This window comes from Suncus etruscus, chromosome 4, assembly GCF_024139225.1.
Source record: "Suncus etruscus isolate mSunEtr1 chromosome 4, mSunEtr1.pri.cur, whole genome shotgun sequence".
Classification (NCBI taxonomy): domain Eukaryota; kingdom Metazoa; phylum Chordata; class Mammalia; order Eulipotyphla; family Soricidae; genus Suncus; species Suncus etruscus.
The window spans coordinates 30998097-31013401 of NC_064851.1; the positions used below are offsets into that span (position 1 = coordinate 30998097).

Genomic DNA, 15305 nt, shown 5'->3' on the forward strand with positions numbered 1-15305 from the left:
CGGGATTCGAACCAACCACCTTTGGTCCTGGATCAGCTGCTTGCAAGGCAAACGCCACTGTGCTATCTCTCTGGGCTCGAGCATGTTCTTCTTTTAGGGAATGAGGAGCCCCTACATCTGCTTAGGCCTCTCTCCTATATCTTCTTTATTGAGTTTTTGCCTATTTGATTTACCCATCAGTGTGGCCCCTACAACTAATAATAACACAATTTAGCAATACTAATACTTTAGATACTCACACAAGGTATGTGTTCTAACTGCTTATATTTAAAGTCAAATTTGAAGCCATAGAGAGAATATATGGGTAGGGCACTTGACTTGCACCTGTTTGATTTAGATTTAATCCCCATACCTTCATAAGGTTCCTTGGTCTCCAGGAAAGACCCCAGAGCACAGAGCCAGAAGTAAGTCCTGATCACCACTGGGTGCGACCCAGCCCCCACCAAAGAACTCAACTCAGAAATAATATAATGTCAGCTACGTAAGCTCATGATTTCTTCTAGAGCCTTTTTGGAACACATGGCTTCTCCAGCCAACTCAGTTCCTGTTTAAGGAAAACATGAAACAAAAGAAATTTGGAAATAGACTTCCTGAAGTTTTAAAAATGATTTTGATGTGTTTGGGAGATATTTTAACTTGTTTTGTGGGCAGCGGGCAGCATATCTTTGAAAACATATATAAAAAATGATTTACTTAATCCTATTACAAATTAGATTTATGGAATGGTGCCATTAGAATAAAAGCCACACTTATATTAATGACAGTTGTTAGACTTTCTCCATCTAGTCATTCTGAGTTTCAAGAGTGAATAATTATAACCATATTTGGGAATTGGAATATTTTGGTTGAAGTAGAAATGTGTGATAAGGAATGCTGTTTACAAGTCGTAGGATGTAGGTCCGTGGTAAAGTGCATTTTTCTTTTATCTCTAGCACTGCCACTTTTGCTTTTTATAATCCCAGTAGCCTTGCTGCTCTTGATTCCTACTGATACAACAAAAGGTATACAATGAAGTTTGGGATATAGCTCAGAGGTCTTGCTAAGGCTCTGGGTTTGATCCTAAGCATAGCATAAAAGAGAAAAAATAAGTTGGAATCTTGGGTACATTACTATCAAGTGTGTATGAACCATAGTGTATGTGATCCACAGTGAGTAGCTGGACTAACATTTAAACATAACACCACCAGATCACTGCAGTAGTAACAATAATAAGTCAAGAGGAATAATATTCTTCCTTTAAATCATAAAAAATAGATAATTACAATTTATGTAGGGAAATAAGATCCATCTGGTTATGACATTAAAAAGAATAAGATCTAATATCTCTAGGGACAGATGAATTTAAGAAGCTGTCAGTTACTAAATTTTTTGATGTTATTGAGCAAGAAGTACCTGTATTTTAGGGATAATAATAGTACTTTTAGTTTAGAAAGTATTTTGATATATAGTTTTACTTTATTTGCATTTTTTTGGGTTATATCAGGAGATGTTCCCAACTGTGGTGGGAAACCATATGGTGCCAGAGATTTCACCTCTTATGCAAAACAGTCACTTCAGCCCTTTAAATTTTCTTGCTAATACAATTGTGTTTTATTGAGTTTTTTTTTAAACAGTGAGGTATAGGACAATTTTTATTTCCATGATACACATAAGAACCAGAGGTTGAAGGATTAGATTAGTTCATAGAGTACAAAGTTGAAATTAAGTTCTAGTCACTAGACCCATAATTTATCCCTCCCAATTTCCCTTCTTCTTTCTTTTTTTTTTACAAGTAGTTTTACTTAACTTGTCATTTACGATTGTACTTTCTCCAAATTTAAAAGCTAATTTTAGCTTTTTTTTTTTTTTGTAACCATGAATACATGGTTTTGATGTTAAAAGTTACTACATTTTGGGGCCATAGAGATAGTACATTGGGTAGGGCACTGACCTTGCATGTGGCTGACCAAGGTTCCATCTTCAGCACATGGTCCTTTGATTCTATCAGGAGTTATCCATGACTGGAAAAGCCAAATATAAGTGCTAGGCACTGCCAGGTAAACTCAAAACAAAACAAAAATGGCAAAAAAAAGTTACTGTATTTCACCATCACCAAAGTATTCAAGCCCCTCTACCATTGTATTATGTCACTTCTAATCTACCTCTTTTTTACTATCTATCTCTCTCCTTATACTGGTTGTGAATTTCAATTTTATAATTCAAGATCAAGCATCAATCATCATTGGAAACTGTCTATCCCCTTGTTTCTCTATATTTTCTATTCCCTTGTTTCTATACCACATTTGAGTGAGATCATCTAGTTTCCCTTTTTTCCCTCTGACTAATTTGCTTAATATTTTATCCAAGCTGAAGAGAATTACAACAGTTTATATTTTTAATATAAACACTATTCCCAAAAAGAAAATATGAAACAATATGAAAAATTGTTTGTTATCAGGTTGTCAGAGAAATGCAAGACAAACTGTCCGTAATATATCATCTTTATACCAGTGAGAATGTCACTTATCAAAAAGAAACTCATATATGGTTGGTGAGAATGTCACTTATCAAAAAGAAACTCATTTACGGTTGGTGGGAATGTTATCTGGTTCAGCCCCTCTGGAAAACTTTATGGAGATTATTCAAAAATATTACTAGAACCTCCATATGTAATTCCATCTCTTGGAATCTACCACCAAAGAGAAAAACATGGATTCAAACTATATATGTACACCTACATTCATTGTAATGAGTAAAAAGGGAAAATATATGGGAATATATGGGAAAAATATATGGGAAAAATTAAAATATCCAATGACAGATGAATGCATTAAACTGTAGTATATACACAATGAAATGCCATATAGCTGTTTAGATAATAAAATCTTTCTGTTCACTGCAATTTGAATGGAATCAGACACTATTATGTTAAGTGAAATAAATCAGGAGGACAAATACCAATAAATCTCACTTATCAGTGGTATACAGAGAAAGAAAACAAGTGAACAGACAATGTCAAATAATAACAACCCTTGGATTTTGATTACAAAACTTAGACTCCTGAGTTATTGGGGGAGTATTTGGTGGTGGGGCAAGAGGTAGACTAGAAGTGAAATAGGACAGTAACCTTGGGTGTCTTGCTAGTAGTGAAGGTACAATACCTTTGTACATCAAACCATTAGCATTGACAATATTTTCACCATGTATTTAGACTGCAATAGAAATAGAAAATTAAAAATATGTATGAGTCAGATATAGACTGAGAAGGTCTTATGTTAGACATTGTAACAGAGAGTAAGATGACTAACATCTCTTAGAAGGAAAATATTTGTTAAATCAGTTGGACTTCAAGCTAGGATGACTCAGATACTCGAATGAGGTTCCAGATTTCAAGTGTAGTAAAGTGTGCAGTCATACTAGAGCAGATCTTAAGTAGAAATGGTATAGTTGAACATCCATTTTAGACTTTGGATGGAAGGAAATATATGAGTTACGGTAGAAAGTTCATAATATGTATATTTAAGTTTCTTTTTGCTTTATGTATTTATGACATTCTTTGGAAGTAAAAACATTTTACTTGGAGGTACTGAGGAAGGGGAGGGAGATGATAGGAGAAAGGGTAATGAATAACATGCTCAAGAGAAAGCATGGACACCTCTAAAGGCAGAGAGCCCTGGTACATAGTCCTGCATGAAAGTAGGAAAGTACACATCTCATGAGGAGAGATGTGGACCATTTGTGCTCAGATACGAGGTACTCAGGTGACACATGTGCTCCTTGTATTTTAATACATTACAATTGATTTTATGTTGCCTCAATGTAATATCGTTTTAAACAGGGACTGTCATTATCATCTTTGTTTGTCCAGTGTGCAGTAAAGAATCTGGCCAAAACCAAATGAAAAACAAAACCCAGGTGTCTAATAGGTACTAGTAAGTGAAGGCATGACAGAAATGTTATAGAATTTAGAAAATGGTATATTCTTTTAGTTCAAAATGTGATATTGGCCACAGAAAATAATACAGAGATTAATAAACTTCCCTGTTACAGCTTATTACAGTTCAATCTCCAGCACTTCACGGTCCCCCAAGCACTGCTGAGAATGACCATGAGCACAAAACTGAAGTAGTACTCTGAAGAGCTTTGTAAGTCACAATGGCTTCAATAAAATAAAATAAAAATTAATTAAGAGTAGTAAACACTGAACACCCAATCCCCCTCACCTCATTAAAATACAAAACAAAATATGATATCTATGAGGATGAATTTTATTTTTCAGATGTTTATTTACAGATGTATTCGTAAATAATGTGTTTGCAGATCATGTGTTAAGGTTTTTATTGTCCCTTCAAGAACTAATCTGAAATCATGGATCTTTAGCTAATTGCTGATACTGAGGGCTCTTACTTTAATTTCCTGGCCACCATTATATTCCTGCAAATTTACAGCAAACTTTCTGGGGAGCTTTATGCAGAGAAGGTTTAGCTGGTTCCATTCCTTCCAAGAAAAACTGATACATAGCCTGCCAAGTTTTGGCTGTCTTGAATTGAGTATTATTCTATGGAGAAAGGCCATAACTACAGGAAACTTTGTGTTTTCTCTGTAGTGCATTAGAAAAATTGAAGGAAGGAGTATAGTAACCAGACATTTATTTTGTGTGAGATTTTTGATTTAGGCTCCCCCCCCCCAGTTAGTTATTATCTTTTAGTGTTTTGTTTCTTGTCTAGATTTCTGCTTTCATACTAATAGTATTTGAGCTTTACAATGAATTCTCTTAGCAGATTTGTGGGGATAAAGTGAAAGCTTTTTATTTCACTCTACATGATGTTGATAAAAGAGTCAAATAAATCATATTCTATGTATACTCTTTTTGCTCTCTATTATCAATTATTTTGTGAGTGGACAAATTATAGCATTGATCTTACAACCAGAATAAGAAATAGGAGCTATTATTAAGTAATATAATTTACACTAATATACATTTTCAAAAACATCTAACAGTCATATTATACTCTCATCAGAAAACAAAACACTCATCAGTTACACCTCTCACTGTAGATGTGGATGAATTGAGGAATGGGTGAGACACTGGTTTTGCCTTGTAGTTTGTGATTGTTTTTGTACTCTGTGAATATTTGTTTTCATTACTGTCTCCTTTCGTTTACCTTTGCGATTGGGTCAGAACTTTTTTTTTGGGGGGGTCACACCTGTTGTATTAAATAATTAAGGATGGAGCTGGATGGCGATGGATGGAGGTGGATTTCTCTGTCTGCCATCCCAGGCCACGTGGCTCAGCAACCCCATGAACCGGCGAGTTTCAGGCCCAGGTGAAACGCGAAATCACTCACTCACAGGCAGGCTTCAGGAAGAATCATCTTTATTTAGGCCCTAGCCACCACATGTGTGTGGCCTATCTCATAACCTTTCAAGCATACAGCCATCCTAGGCTTGCCCTGCGTCTTATCCTCTTTCAGCCATCTCCCTCAGAGAGCCCAGCAGGGCCAAAAGGCAAAAGCCCCTTAATCCCTTGGCTTCCGGGTTTATCTACCTATTCCAAGACCCCTCCCAGGAATGGGCCGGGCTTTGCAGGTAAAGTCACACCTATTATCCGGTTCCCAAGACCCCTCCCAGAAATGGGTGGGTCTCAGATAAGTACCCTACATTTCCTCCTTTTTTGAAATATAAAAAGAGCCTTTTGTAATTTTGACTCCACCTTTAGCCAAAGGTGGGTTAATATTTTTATGCAACAACGTAATAAAGTGAAAATTAATATACCAGCCCTTTTCAAAAACATATTTTTGCAAAATATACTTTACACCTGTAACCTAAAATTCTATTAATGCTTTTTTACCAAGCATTATTCCGGAACTTTTATGTTTCTATACTTTTAAACTATATTGGGGGACCTTCATGTTCCTATACCTTTTCTATACACAAGTACTTTAGCATACATGCATAACATACATTTTAAAAACAGGCTAAGTACATTAAAATACACAGTAAAACATTTTGCAATTGAAAATATTAACTATGAAAGACAACAAAACACATTTAAATTATAAAGAAAATGACTAAGACAAAGATGCAGGTGGTTAGAAATCAGATTTTAAATGGGCTAAGCTGTATTACCTTCCTATTATTTTTATTTTTTAACCACTAACTAACTAAAACTTATTCCATCACCAACTATGAGTAAAATATAAGACTACCCGCTTAGTTCCTATACTTAAAATGATTAATTTGTCCCACGCTGATCTCACCACGTGGCTTCTGTAAACTTGCTGGTTTGTCCCACGCTGATCTTACCATGTGGCTTCTGTAAACTTTTAAAGTTCAGATGCTGGTTTGTTCCACGCTGATCTCACCACGTGGCTTCCTTTCATAGTTTCAGGCCCCGTAGACGGTTCTGTAGACCATGAGGTTGCAGGTTTTGCTGCCCGCTGCCGGTTCGCTGGAGGGTGGATTTCAGGTTTTTTGCTTTTCCGGGCCAAACTGAGCCCAGCCCAGCCCAGCCCAGCCGAGCCGAGCTGCTTGGAGCTTGCCGCTTGGAGCTTTTCGCCGCAGGGGCTTCACCGCTGCCTTTTTTCCCCTCTGGGAGCACTTTGGAAGCAGCTTATGGCCCACATTTTCACAGGGCGCTTTTGGTTGTTCAGAGTTCCAAGTGATTTAAACTAAAAGTTCAGTCCGAAATTTCCAAAGTCGAAATCCAAATTCAAGCCAAAGGTCATTCTCAGAAAATCAGTCCATTTTAAATACAGTCTTTTTTTCTCCTTCGTTTCCAATTTAAGCTTTTAATCAGTTTTTGTACAGGCCGAGGCTTTTGTTTCTTGTAACAAAGTCTCAGTTCTGGGCCTGGGCCTGGGCTGGAGGTGATGCAAGCTTCCACCTCTCTTTTTTCAGTTGCCCTTCTTTCCCTGGAAGGGGTTGCGGCCATATTTGAACATGGCTTTATGTGGTCAAACCCTTTGGGCTGACTCCATTTGAAAAGAGCCAAAATGAAACAGAAGAGCAGTAATCTTACCATATTCGCTGTTTTCTTGGGTCCAGGATTCAGGTCAAAGTTCGGAGCGCCAGATGTTGTATTAAATAATTAAGGATGGAGCTGGATGGCGATGGATGGAGGTGGATTTCTCTGTCTGCCATCCCAGGCCACGTGGCTCAGCAACCCCATGAACCGGCGAGTTTCAGGCCCAGGTGAAACGCGAAATCACTCACTCACAGGCAGGCTTCAGGAAGAATCATCTTTATTTAGGCCCTAGCCACCACATGTGTGTGGCCTATCTCATAACCTTTCAAGCATACAGCCATCCTAGGCTTGCTCTGCGTCTTATCCTCTTTCAGCCATCTCCCTCAGAGAGCCCAGCAGGGCCAAAAGGCAAAAGCCCCTTAATCCCTTGGCTTCCGGGTTTATCTACCTATTCCAAGACCCCTCCCAGGAATGGGCCGGGCTTTGCAGGTAAAGTCACACCTATTATCCGGTTCCCAAGACCCCTCCCAGAAATGGGTGGGTCTCAGATAAGTACCCTACAACATCCAGCAGCTCTCAGGGGTCACTTCTGGCTCTGTGCTCAGAAATCGCTCCTGGCAGGCTCGGGGGACCATATGGGTTGCCAGGATTCGAACCACCGTCCTTCTGCATGCAAGGCAAACTCCTTACCTCCATGCTATTTCTCTGGCCCTGGGTCAGAACTTTTTTGATCTTGTTTGGCCTTTGATTGTATAATAGGGAGATTATTGTATATTAGAGAGAAGTAATAATCAGATTCTGATGTGTTCAGGGGATCCTGTGTAGTGCTGTTGTGCTGTGAGTTAAACCTGGGTACCCACTTACCCACTGTCTTATCTCTTGAAACTGGCTGGCAGTAGGAATCAGGAAGGTATAAAACCCAGGATTCAGTGTGAGGATTTAAAGTGAGCATTGAAACAAGCCTTCTAACAAACATAACTTGATAATGAACAAAAAGTTTCTCTTAGCTATTTTCAGCTGTAGAACAGCTGTTTTAAAATGTCTTTATATGGTCTGGTTCATACAAGATAATTGTTGAACTCAATAAATATTTGTTGAGCTAATTTCTAAGGCAGTGCCACATTCTCAACTCTCTCTTTCTTGCATATTTTGATATTTTGATAATATAAATGATCCCAGTACAAATTATAGCCATTTTAAGAGCAGTACTGTGGGGTTAGGAAAATAGCATAGGATTTGGGGGTTCATGCTTTGGCATTTGGCCTTCAAAACATCACTGAGTGTGACCCTGGAGGGCCCTGAGCATTGGGGTGGCTTGGTGACATCTGGCCCTGTGGGTCCTGATCATCTCAGTTGACTGAGTTTCACTTAGAATGGTCCCATCGCTGCATGGGAGTTCCCCTAAAACAAAATAACACTGCAAGTTTTATTTTATTTTACAAATTTAATTCATTGTGAATTACAAAGTTATTGAGAATTTTGTTTCAATGTTTTAACACCAATCCTTTCAGCATTGTCCACTTTCTTCCACCAACTCCTTCCCCAATTTTTTCCCCTCTAATATGCCTGTTTTTTTGAGAGGTACTCCCCTACCCCTTTTCTGGGCCACACTCAGTTGTGCTGGGTTACTTCTGGCTCTGCACTCAGAAATTACTCCAGGAGGGCTTGGAGGACCATTTGGGATGTGGGGGATTGAAACCGATTTGACTTTGTGCCCAGCAAATGCCTTAGCTTCTGTGTTATCTCTCTGGCCCCATTTTATCCCCCTTTTTAAGTAAGATTTTTTATACCTATTGACACTATGATGTACAGAACTATTGACAGTAGGATTTGGTTCATAATATTTTACTACCTTTCAGTATTTTCTCTTCCAGTTGAATATTTTTCCCCTCCATTATTGTATTGTTCATGTCTTTGTCCAACCCCCCCACCCCCAAGTGGCATGAAGACCAATTCTTATGTTCCTCATTTCTGTTGCCTTTGGTCATTTGTTATTCCACTATTATGTTTCATTATATGTCACATATGAGAGAGATCATTTTGTGTAGCTGTTTTATAAATACTGCATATTTTAGCAAATTCATATCAAATAAAGACTACCATTCCATTTTTTTTTTTATTTTTTTATATTTTTTTGGTTTTTGGGCCACACCCGGTGACGCTCAAGGGTTACTCCTGTTTATGCGCTCAGAAATTGCTCCTGGCTTGGGGGGACTATATAGGACTCTGGGGGGATTGAACTGTGGTCCATCCTAGACTAGCATGGGCAAGGCAGATGCCATACCGCTTGTGTCACCGCTCTGGCCCTCCAGTTTATTATTTATTTATTTTTTATAATTTTTTATTTTGACCAAAGTGGACTACAAATATTTCATAGTAGTATTTTAGGTACATAGTGATATTGAATCAGGGGCATTCCAGTTTATTTATTATTATTTATTTATTTATTTTTATCTAATTTTACTATAATGTGAATTTGGGCAAGCTGGTTTAACCTCTCCAAATATTCTTCTGATCCTTCTTCCTAAAATAAAAGGAATTGGATAAGACTTTTCAAGTTCATTTTATTTTTAAAAAGTAACTTCTAAAAAAGTAATTTTTAAAAAAGTTATGATCATTAAAATGTAATTTATTAGAAATGATCACTACCATTTGCTAAAGGACATTTCTTGAAACAGAATTTCACAATACTTATTTACTTTTTGGCTTTGGGGGCCATACTTGGTGGTACCTAGAGGTGTGTATGGTTCAGGATTTGAATTGGCTTTCCAGCATGCACGCTAGCCTTTTGGGTTATTTAATTCATATATATATATATATATGTATATGTATATATATTTGGGGGCACACTTAATGATGTTTGGGGCTATTTCTGGCCTATGATCAAAGGTTACTTTTAGTGGTACATGGGGGACCATATGGGATACTGGATATCAAACCAGGTTTGTCTGTATACAAGGCAAACACTAACCCTGTGCTATCTCTCTGACCCCTATTTTATTTACAATTTATTTTACAATTTATTTAAATTTATTTAAAATTTATTTTAAAAATATTTTTGGTCTTCAAAGTATTGTTCAAGGGTTCTGGATCTACTTCTTGTGATTCTCTGTTCAGTGCTATTCAGATCCACCCAGCTATATTAGGAAACATGCCCCAGTGATACATTTAATTCTGGAAATAAAATGAGGCCTCTGTATGCCAGGCATGTGTAGTATTCTGAGCTGTCTTCCAAGCCATGGTTAATTTTTGAATTTTTTATGTTGTTGTTGTTTTTTGGGTCACACCCTGTGATGCAAAGGGGTTACTCCTGGCTATGCGCTCATAAATCACTCCTGGCTTGGGGGACCATAAAGGACTCTGGGGATCAATCTGAGGTCCATCCTGGATCAGCTGCTTGAAAGGCAAATGCCCTATCATTGTGCTATTGCTCAGGCCCCAATTTTTGACATTTTATTCATTAATTATAAATCTCAATTACTGCAGTATAAAATGAAAGTACATTTCTAGAGGTTGACCTCTAGAAATTAATCAATACTTGTTACATACTATCAGTGTATAATAATGTATCTAAGACTTCATTCAAGATAATTTTCTATTTTCAAATTTTAATTTTTTATAAATTCTTTTAATGATTCACCATGAGATTCATAGTTATAAAGTTGTTCATGATTGCATTTCAATCATACAATGTACAACACCCTTCACCAGTACACATTTTCTGCCACCAATGTCCCTTCTCTTTCTCCTACCTGCCTCTGTAACAGACATTTTCTTCTCTCTCTCACCCTCCAATTTATTTCCTTTTAGATACTGTGGTTTGCAATATTGTTACTGAAGGGCTATCATGCATATCACTTAATTTCTTTTTAGCCCCCAGATCTTGTCCAGAGTGATCGTTGTCACAGTGTTCCCTTTTCTGCCCTTTGCTATTTGTGGCAAACTTCCATGAACTGTTTCTCTTGGCCATCATCTCTATCAGACAGATTTTCTGGTATAATATCATAATCTAAAATTTCTGCCATACAGCACATATTTATTAAAGTAATTGCTAGAATGTTTTTCTAATGGGAAACTGATCTAGAATATTTCTTTTTCTCTTTTCAGATCTTATACTGTACTATAAATACACCTAAAGTGGACATGGAAAAACTTTTAGGAGCGCAATTAGGTTTAGAAGACTTCATATTTGCCCATGTGAAAGGGACAAAAAAAGAAGTGAAGATATACAAATCTGAGGACTCACTTGGTCTAACCATTACGGATAATGGTACTGGTGGCGCTTTTATAAAGGTAAGTCTTAAATAGGAACTGTTGACTTGGGGCTAACATTTAGATAAATATGTCAGGTTAAAGAAATTTGAAGATAAATTTTATAGACTGATAGCTGATTTAGTAGGGATGAACAGTTTAGTAATATTTTATTTTAAAAATATTTCAAGAGCCAGGGATATGGCTCAGGTAATAGAGGACATGTGTGGTATTGGGTTTGTATCAGTAACACCATGTGGCCACCAAACCCTGGTTTGCCTCTATCACTGTCCAGTCAGTGTCCAATCCTAGAGCTGTAGGGAGTAGCCCCTTATTGGCGGAGATGAATGGATCTTTAAAAAAGATTTAATTGCTATCATTTTCATTATATATTTTTATTATATTTTTCTTTGAAAATTTTCCTTTCAGTTTAAACCTTCCCTGGAATTTAAAACTTACTGAAAATGAAAATCTAGGCGCTGGAGCATTGGTGTAAGCAGTAAAGGTTTTCATCTTGCATGCACTAACCTAGAATGGACAGCGATTTGATCCCCTCCCCCACACCCCATATGGTGCCCCAAGCCAGGAGCAATTTCTGAGAACATAGCCAGGAGTAAGCCCAGAGCGGCACTGGCCCAAAAAGCAAAAAAAAAAAAAAAAAAAAAAAAAAAAAAAAGTCTAGCTTGGTGTCTATTAATTGTGCATAGGCACTCTTGTATGTCTGTAACTAATTGACACCAGACAACTTCCATGCTTAATTTAGTGTTATTTCCAAGTGTACATGTTTTTGGCCATATATCTACTTCTTTAAAAGAAGTGCTCTTGATGACCTGGAGGAATTATACTAATAGTAGCTTAGAATGTCTGCCTTGTAAGTGTATGGACACACGTTCAAACCTCTGATATTCTGCACACAGTGAGTTCCTTCCAGGCAGCTTAGCTATCTTTGAATCCCAGTTCTGGTTTCTGTCTGTCCCACAGTCAGGTGTGTTTGAGCACTACAAAAATGTGTGTTATCCTAGGACCACATTTGTTATCTCACCACAAGGATTCCTGGTGAGCACCACAACTATAACTTGTGTGCTTCAACCAGGTGAGCCCTGGTGGCATATTCGAGCTGCGTAATTCAACAAGTGAAATGCTTGGTGCGCGACATAGTTGAGAATGGTAGCCTTAGAGCCTGATAGACAGTCCTTGGTGAGCCCCCCACAAAATATGTGAGGTTTACTCATGTGATAATAATAAAGCAAAACTGGTTTAATCTCTAGCACCCCCCCCCAAGGACTGTAGTAGAGTTCTGGAGACCCTCATGCACCACTGTAGTGGACTTGATGGTCTTTAGCACTGCAGGGCTTGAGAAGTCCCACATTTGTCCTCTGACCAATCAGGTCAAATATTTCTGGAAGTGGCCTCTGGGCCCCCAGAACACCATGTAGGAGGCCCACCTCCCTCAACATGGAAGCATTACAACAAGCTTGTGCCTAAGACATTTCCTGTCATTGTGACAAAATAAGAGGTAATGCCTAGGGGCTGGAGTGGTGGCACAAGCGGTAGGGCATTTGCCTTGCACTCGCTAACCTAGGATTGGCTGTGGTCGATCCCCCAGTGTCCCATATGGTCCCTCAAGCCAGGAACGATTTCTGAGCACATAACCAGGAGTAACTCCTGATCATCACTGGGTGGGGCCAAAAAGCAAAAAAAAAAAAAAAAAAGTAATGACTAAGTGGTGATGGAGGTGTGGGAGAAGGGATATTAAAACATGGCTTCTTAATTTACATGTAAAAAAGAGTATAGATATGCAAAAGCAAGTGAAGGAAGTTTAATATGTCATGGAAAATTTTAGGATTGATGAGTGGTAAAAGGTAGATTCAGCTTTTAATTCAATTTTTATAAAAAGTAATTCTAAGGCTGGAGAGATAGTACAGTGGATAAGGCACTTGCTTTGCACACAGCCTACCTGAATTTTATCCCAGAAACCTGAGCCATAGAGTGGAAGCAGAAAAGTCAACTAGAATGCCCTTATGCCCCACTGGATGTGGCATAAAACAAACAAACAAACATTAATTAATTATAATAACAGCTGTCTTCTAACAAATACCAGGTACTAGGCACACTGCATGTATTTATTCATTTAAAGCTCATTAACCAAAGGGAATGATTATTACATGCTTTTTATTGAGGTGCAGCACATTCCTGATGTGCAATGTTTTGAATGTATCATGTTCACACCTGTGTAAAATCACTCTGATTAAAGGTCATATCTCTGTTTTGTCCAATCACAGGTAATTCTTTCTTCTACCAAGGATAGCCACTGCTTATTCCTATCATAATAACTGCTTGTTCTTGGCCTTCATATCAATGAACTAATTTTATTCTGTTGATTCCAGCTTCTTTTATTTTATGTGATGTCTGTGATATAGATATGTGTGCAGGGCCTATTCTCAATCTCTGATTTATAGATATAAAACAAGGAAAGGTAAGTAGCTTGCCCCAAATTTTGCAACTGGTCAAAATTAGAATCTGAATCTAAGACCTTCTAATTTAGAGGTGGTGTTCCTACCCACCGAACAAAGAATCAGGAGTAAAATACACGAACAGAGGACATTTCATGCCATTATTTTGTTCAGATCCTTGAATTGCTAACGCTTTGTGATTTAGAAATGATCTTAGGGAAGTTATCTTTGTCACTGTAAATTGTACTTTAACTTCCCACTCGATAGAATGACTATTTTTAGCTCTGCAAAAGATATGACTGTGCTAAAGATTGAGTGGGTGACCAAATGGAAAAACCGTGAGTTGGGAAAGTCATGTGGGATCATCTGGGGAAAGCTCAGGACATGAAGTACATGTAGCAATGCCCTTCTAATGTCAGCATTGAAGAGCTTGTCAGTATGACAAACATACATGGAGTTTTTAGATCTCAGTTGCTGGTTTTCAGAACTTGTGCTCTTTAGTTTGTTTCTCTTTTCCTTCTTCCTTCCTTTTTCTATTTTTCTCCTTCCCTTCCCTTCCCTCTCCTCTCCTTCCCTCTTCTCTCTTTCCCTCTCCTCTCCTTCCCACTCCTCTCTTTCCCTCTCCTCTCCTCTCCTCTCTTTCCCTCTCCTCTCCTCTCCTCTCCTCTCCTCTCCTCTCCTCTCCTCTCCTCTCCTCTCCTCTCCTCTCCTCTCCTCTCCTCTCTTTCCCTCTCCTCTCCTCTCTTTCCCTCTCCTCTCCTCTCCTCTCCTCTCCTCTCCTCTCCTCTCCTCTCCTCTCCTCTCCTCTCCTCTCCTCTCCTCTCCTCTCCTCTCCTCTCCTCTCCTCTCCTCTCCTCTCCTCTCCTCTCCTCTCCTCTCCTCTCCTCTCCTCTCCTCTCCTCTCCTCTCCTCTCCTCTCCTCTCCTCTCCTCTCCTTCCCTTCTCTTCTTTTCTCCCCTCCCCTCTCCCAACCCCTCTCCCCTCTCCTCTTTTCCCTGCTCTGTTCTCCCCTCCTCTCCTCCCCCATGCCCTCCCCTCCTCTCCTCCTTTCCTCTCTTCCCCTCCCCTCCCCTCCCTAAATGCTTCAATGAACACATGCCTGTCTGTCTGAGTGCTGTCCACTGGCCTTCTGGAAACCACATGTTGACAAAGAGAAAGTGGAGCATAAGTCAGACTGCTGACATACTTCTCTGTTAATTTAGTTTAACAGAGAAATATTATATTTTGGACACAGTTGATATTACTTTTGAAAAATTGGGGGGAGAGTTAAGACTTCCTGGAGGAAAACAATACCAAAAAATACAAAATATTTTATGATCCAAAATTTCAAATGTTATCACTTGCTGCATTTGCTTTATAGTCCTTTCTTATACACCTGTATATTTAATTTTTCCTGAATCATTGGAAAAGTGGGCTGCATATTTTGTACTTTTCTTACATTTAATACTTTAAAATGTAGTTGCTAAAAATACAGATATTTTATTATAAATAAGATCAATATTTTTTGGTCATTTTTACAGTACTTCTAAGCTAACTGTTCATTTCATCATTGATTTCTCTAAAGTTCTTTATGTACAGCATTCTTTTTAATGGTACAGATACAAGCCAGGATTATGCCCTTCCCAGGATTATGCACTTCCCTTATCTATGTTATC

The 15305-nt window shown here is 38.3% G+C and overlaps 1 protein-coding gene across 1 annotated transcript in view; it reads left to right on the top strand.

Annotated features, from left to right (window-relative positions):
• GIPC2 (GIPC PDZ domain containing family member 2) overlaps positions 1-15305 on the top strand; it is a 98701-nt gene that overhangs the window by 27562 nt on the left and 55834 nt on the right. Inside the window, exon 2 of the mRNA XM_049771480.1 lies at positions 11054-11239. Within this exon, the coding sequence (XP_049627437.1) occupies positions 11054-11239 (186 nt within the window). The remainder of the gene's footprint in view (positions 1-11053; positions 11240-15305) is intronic.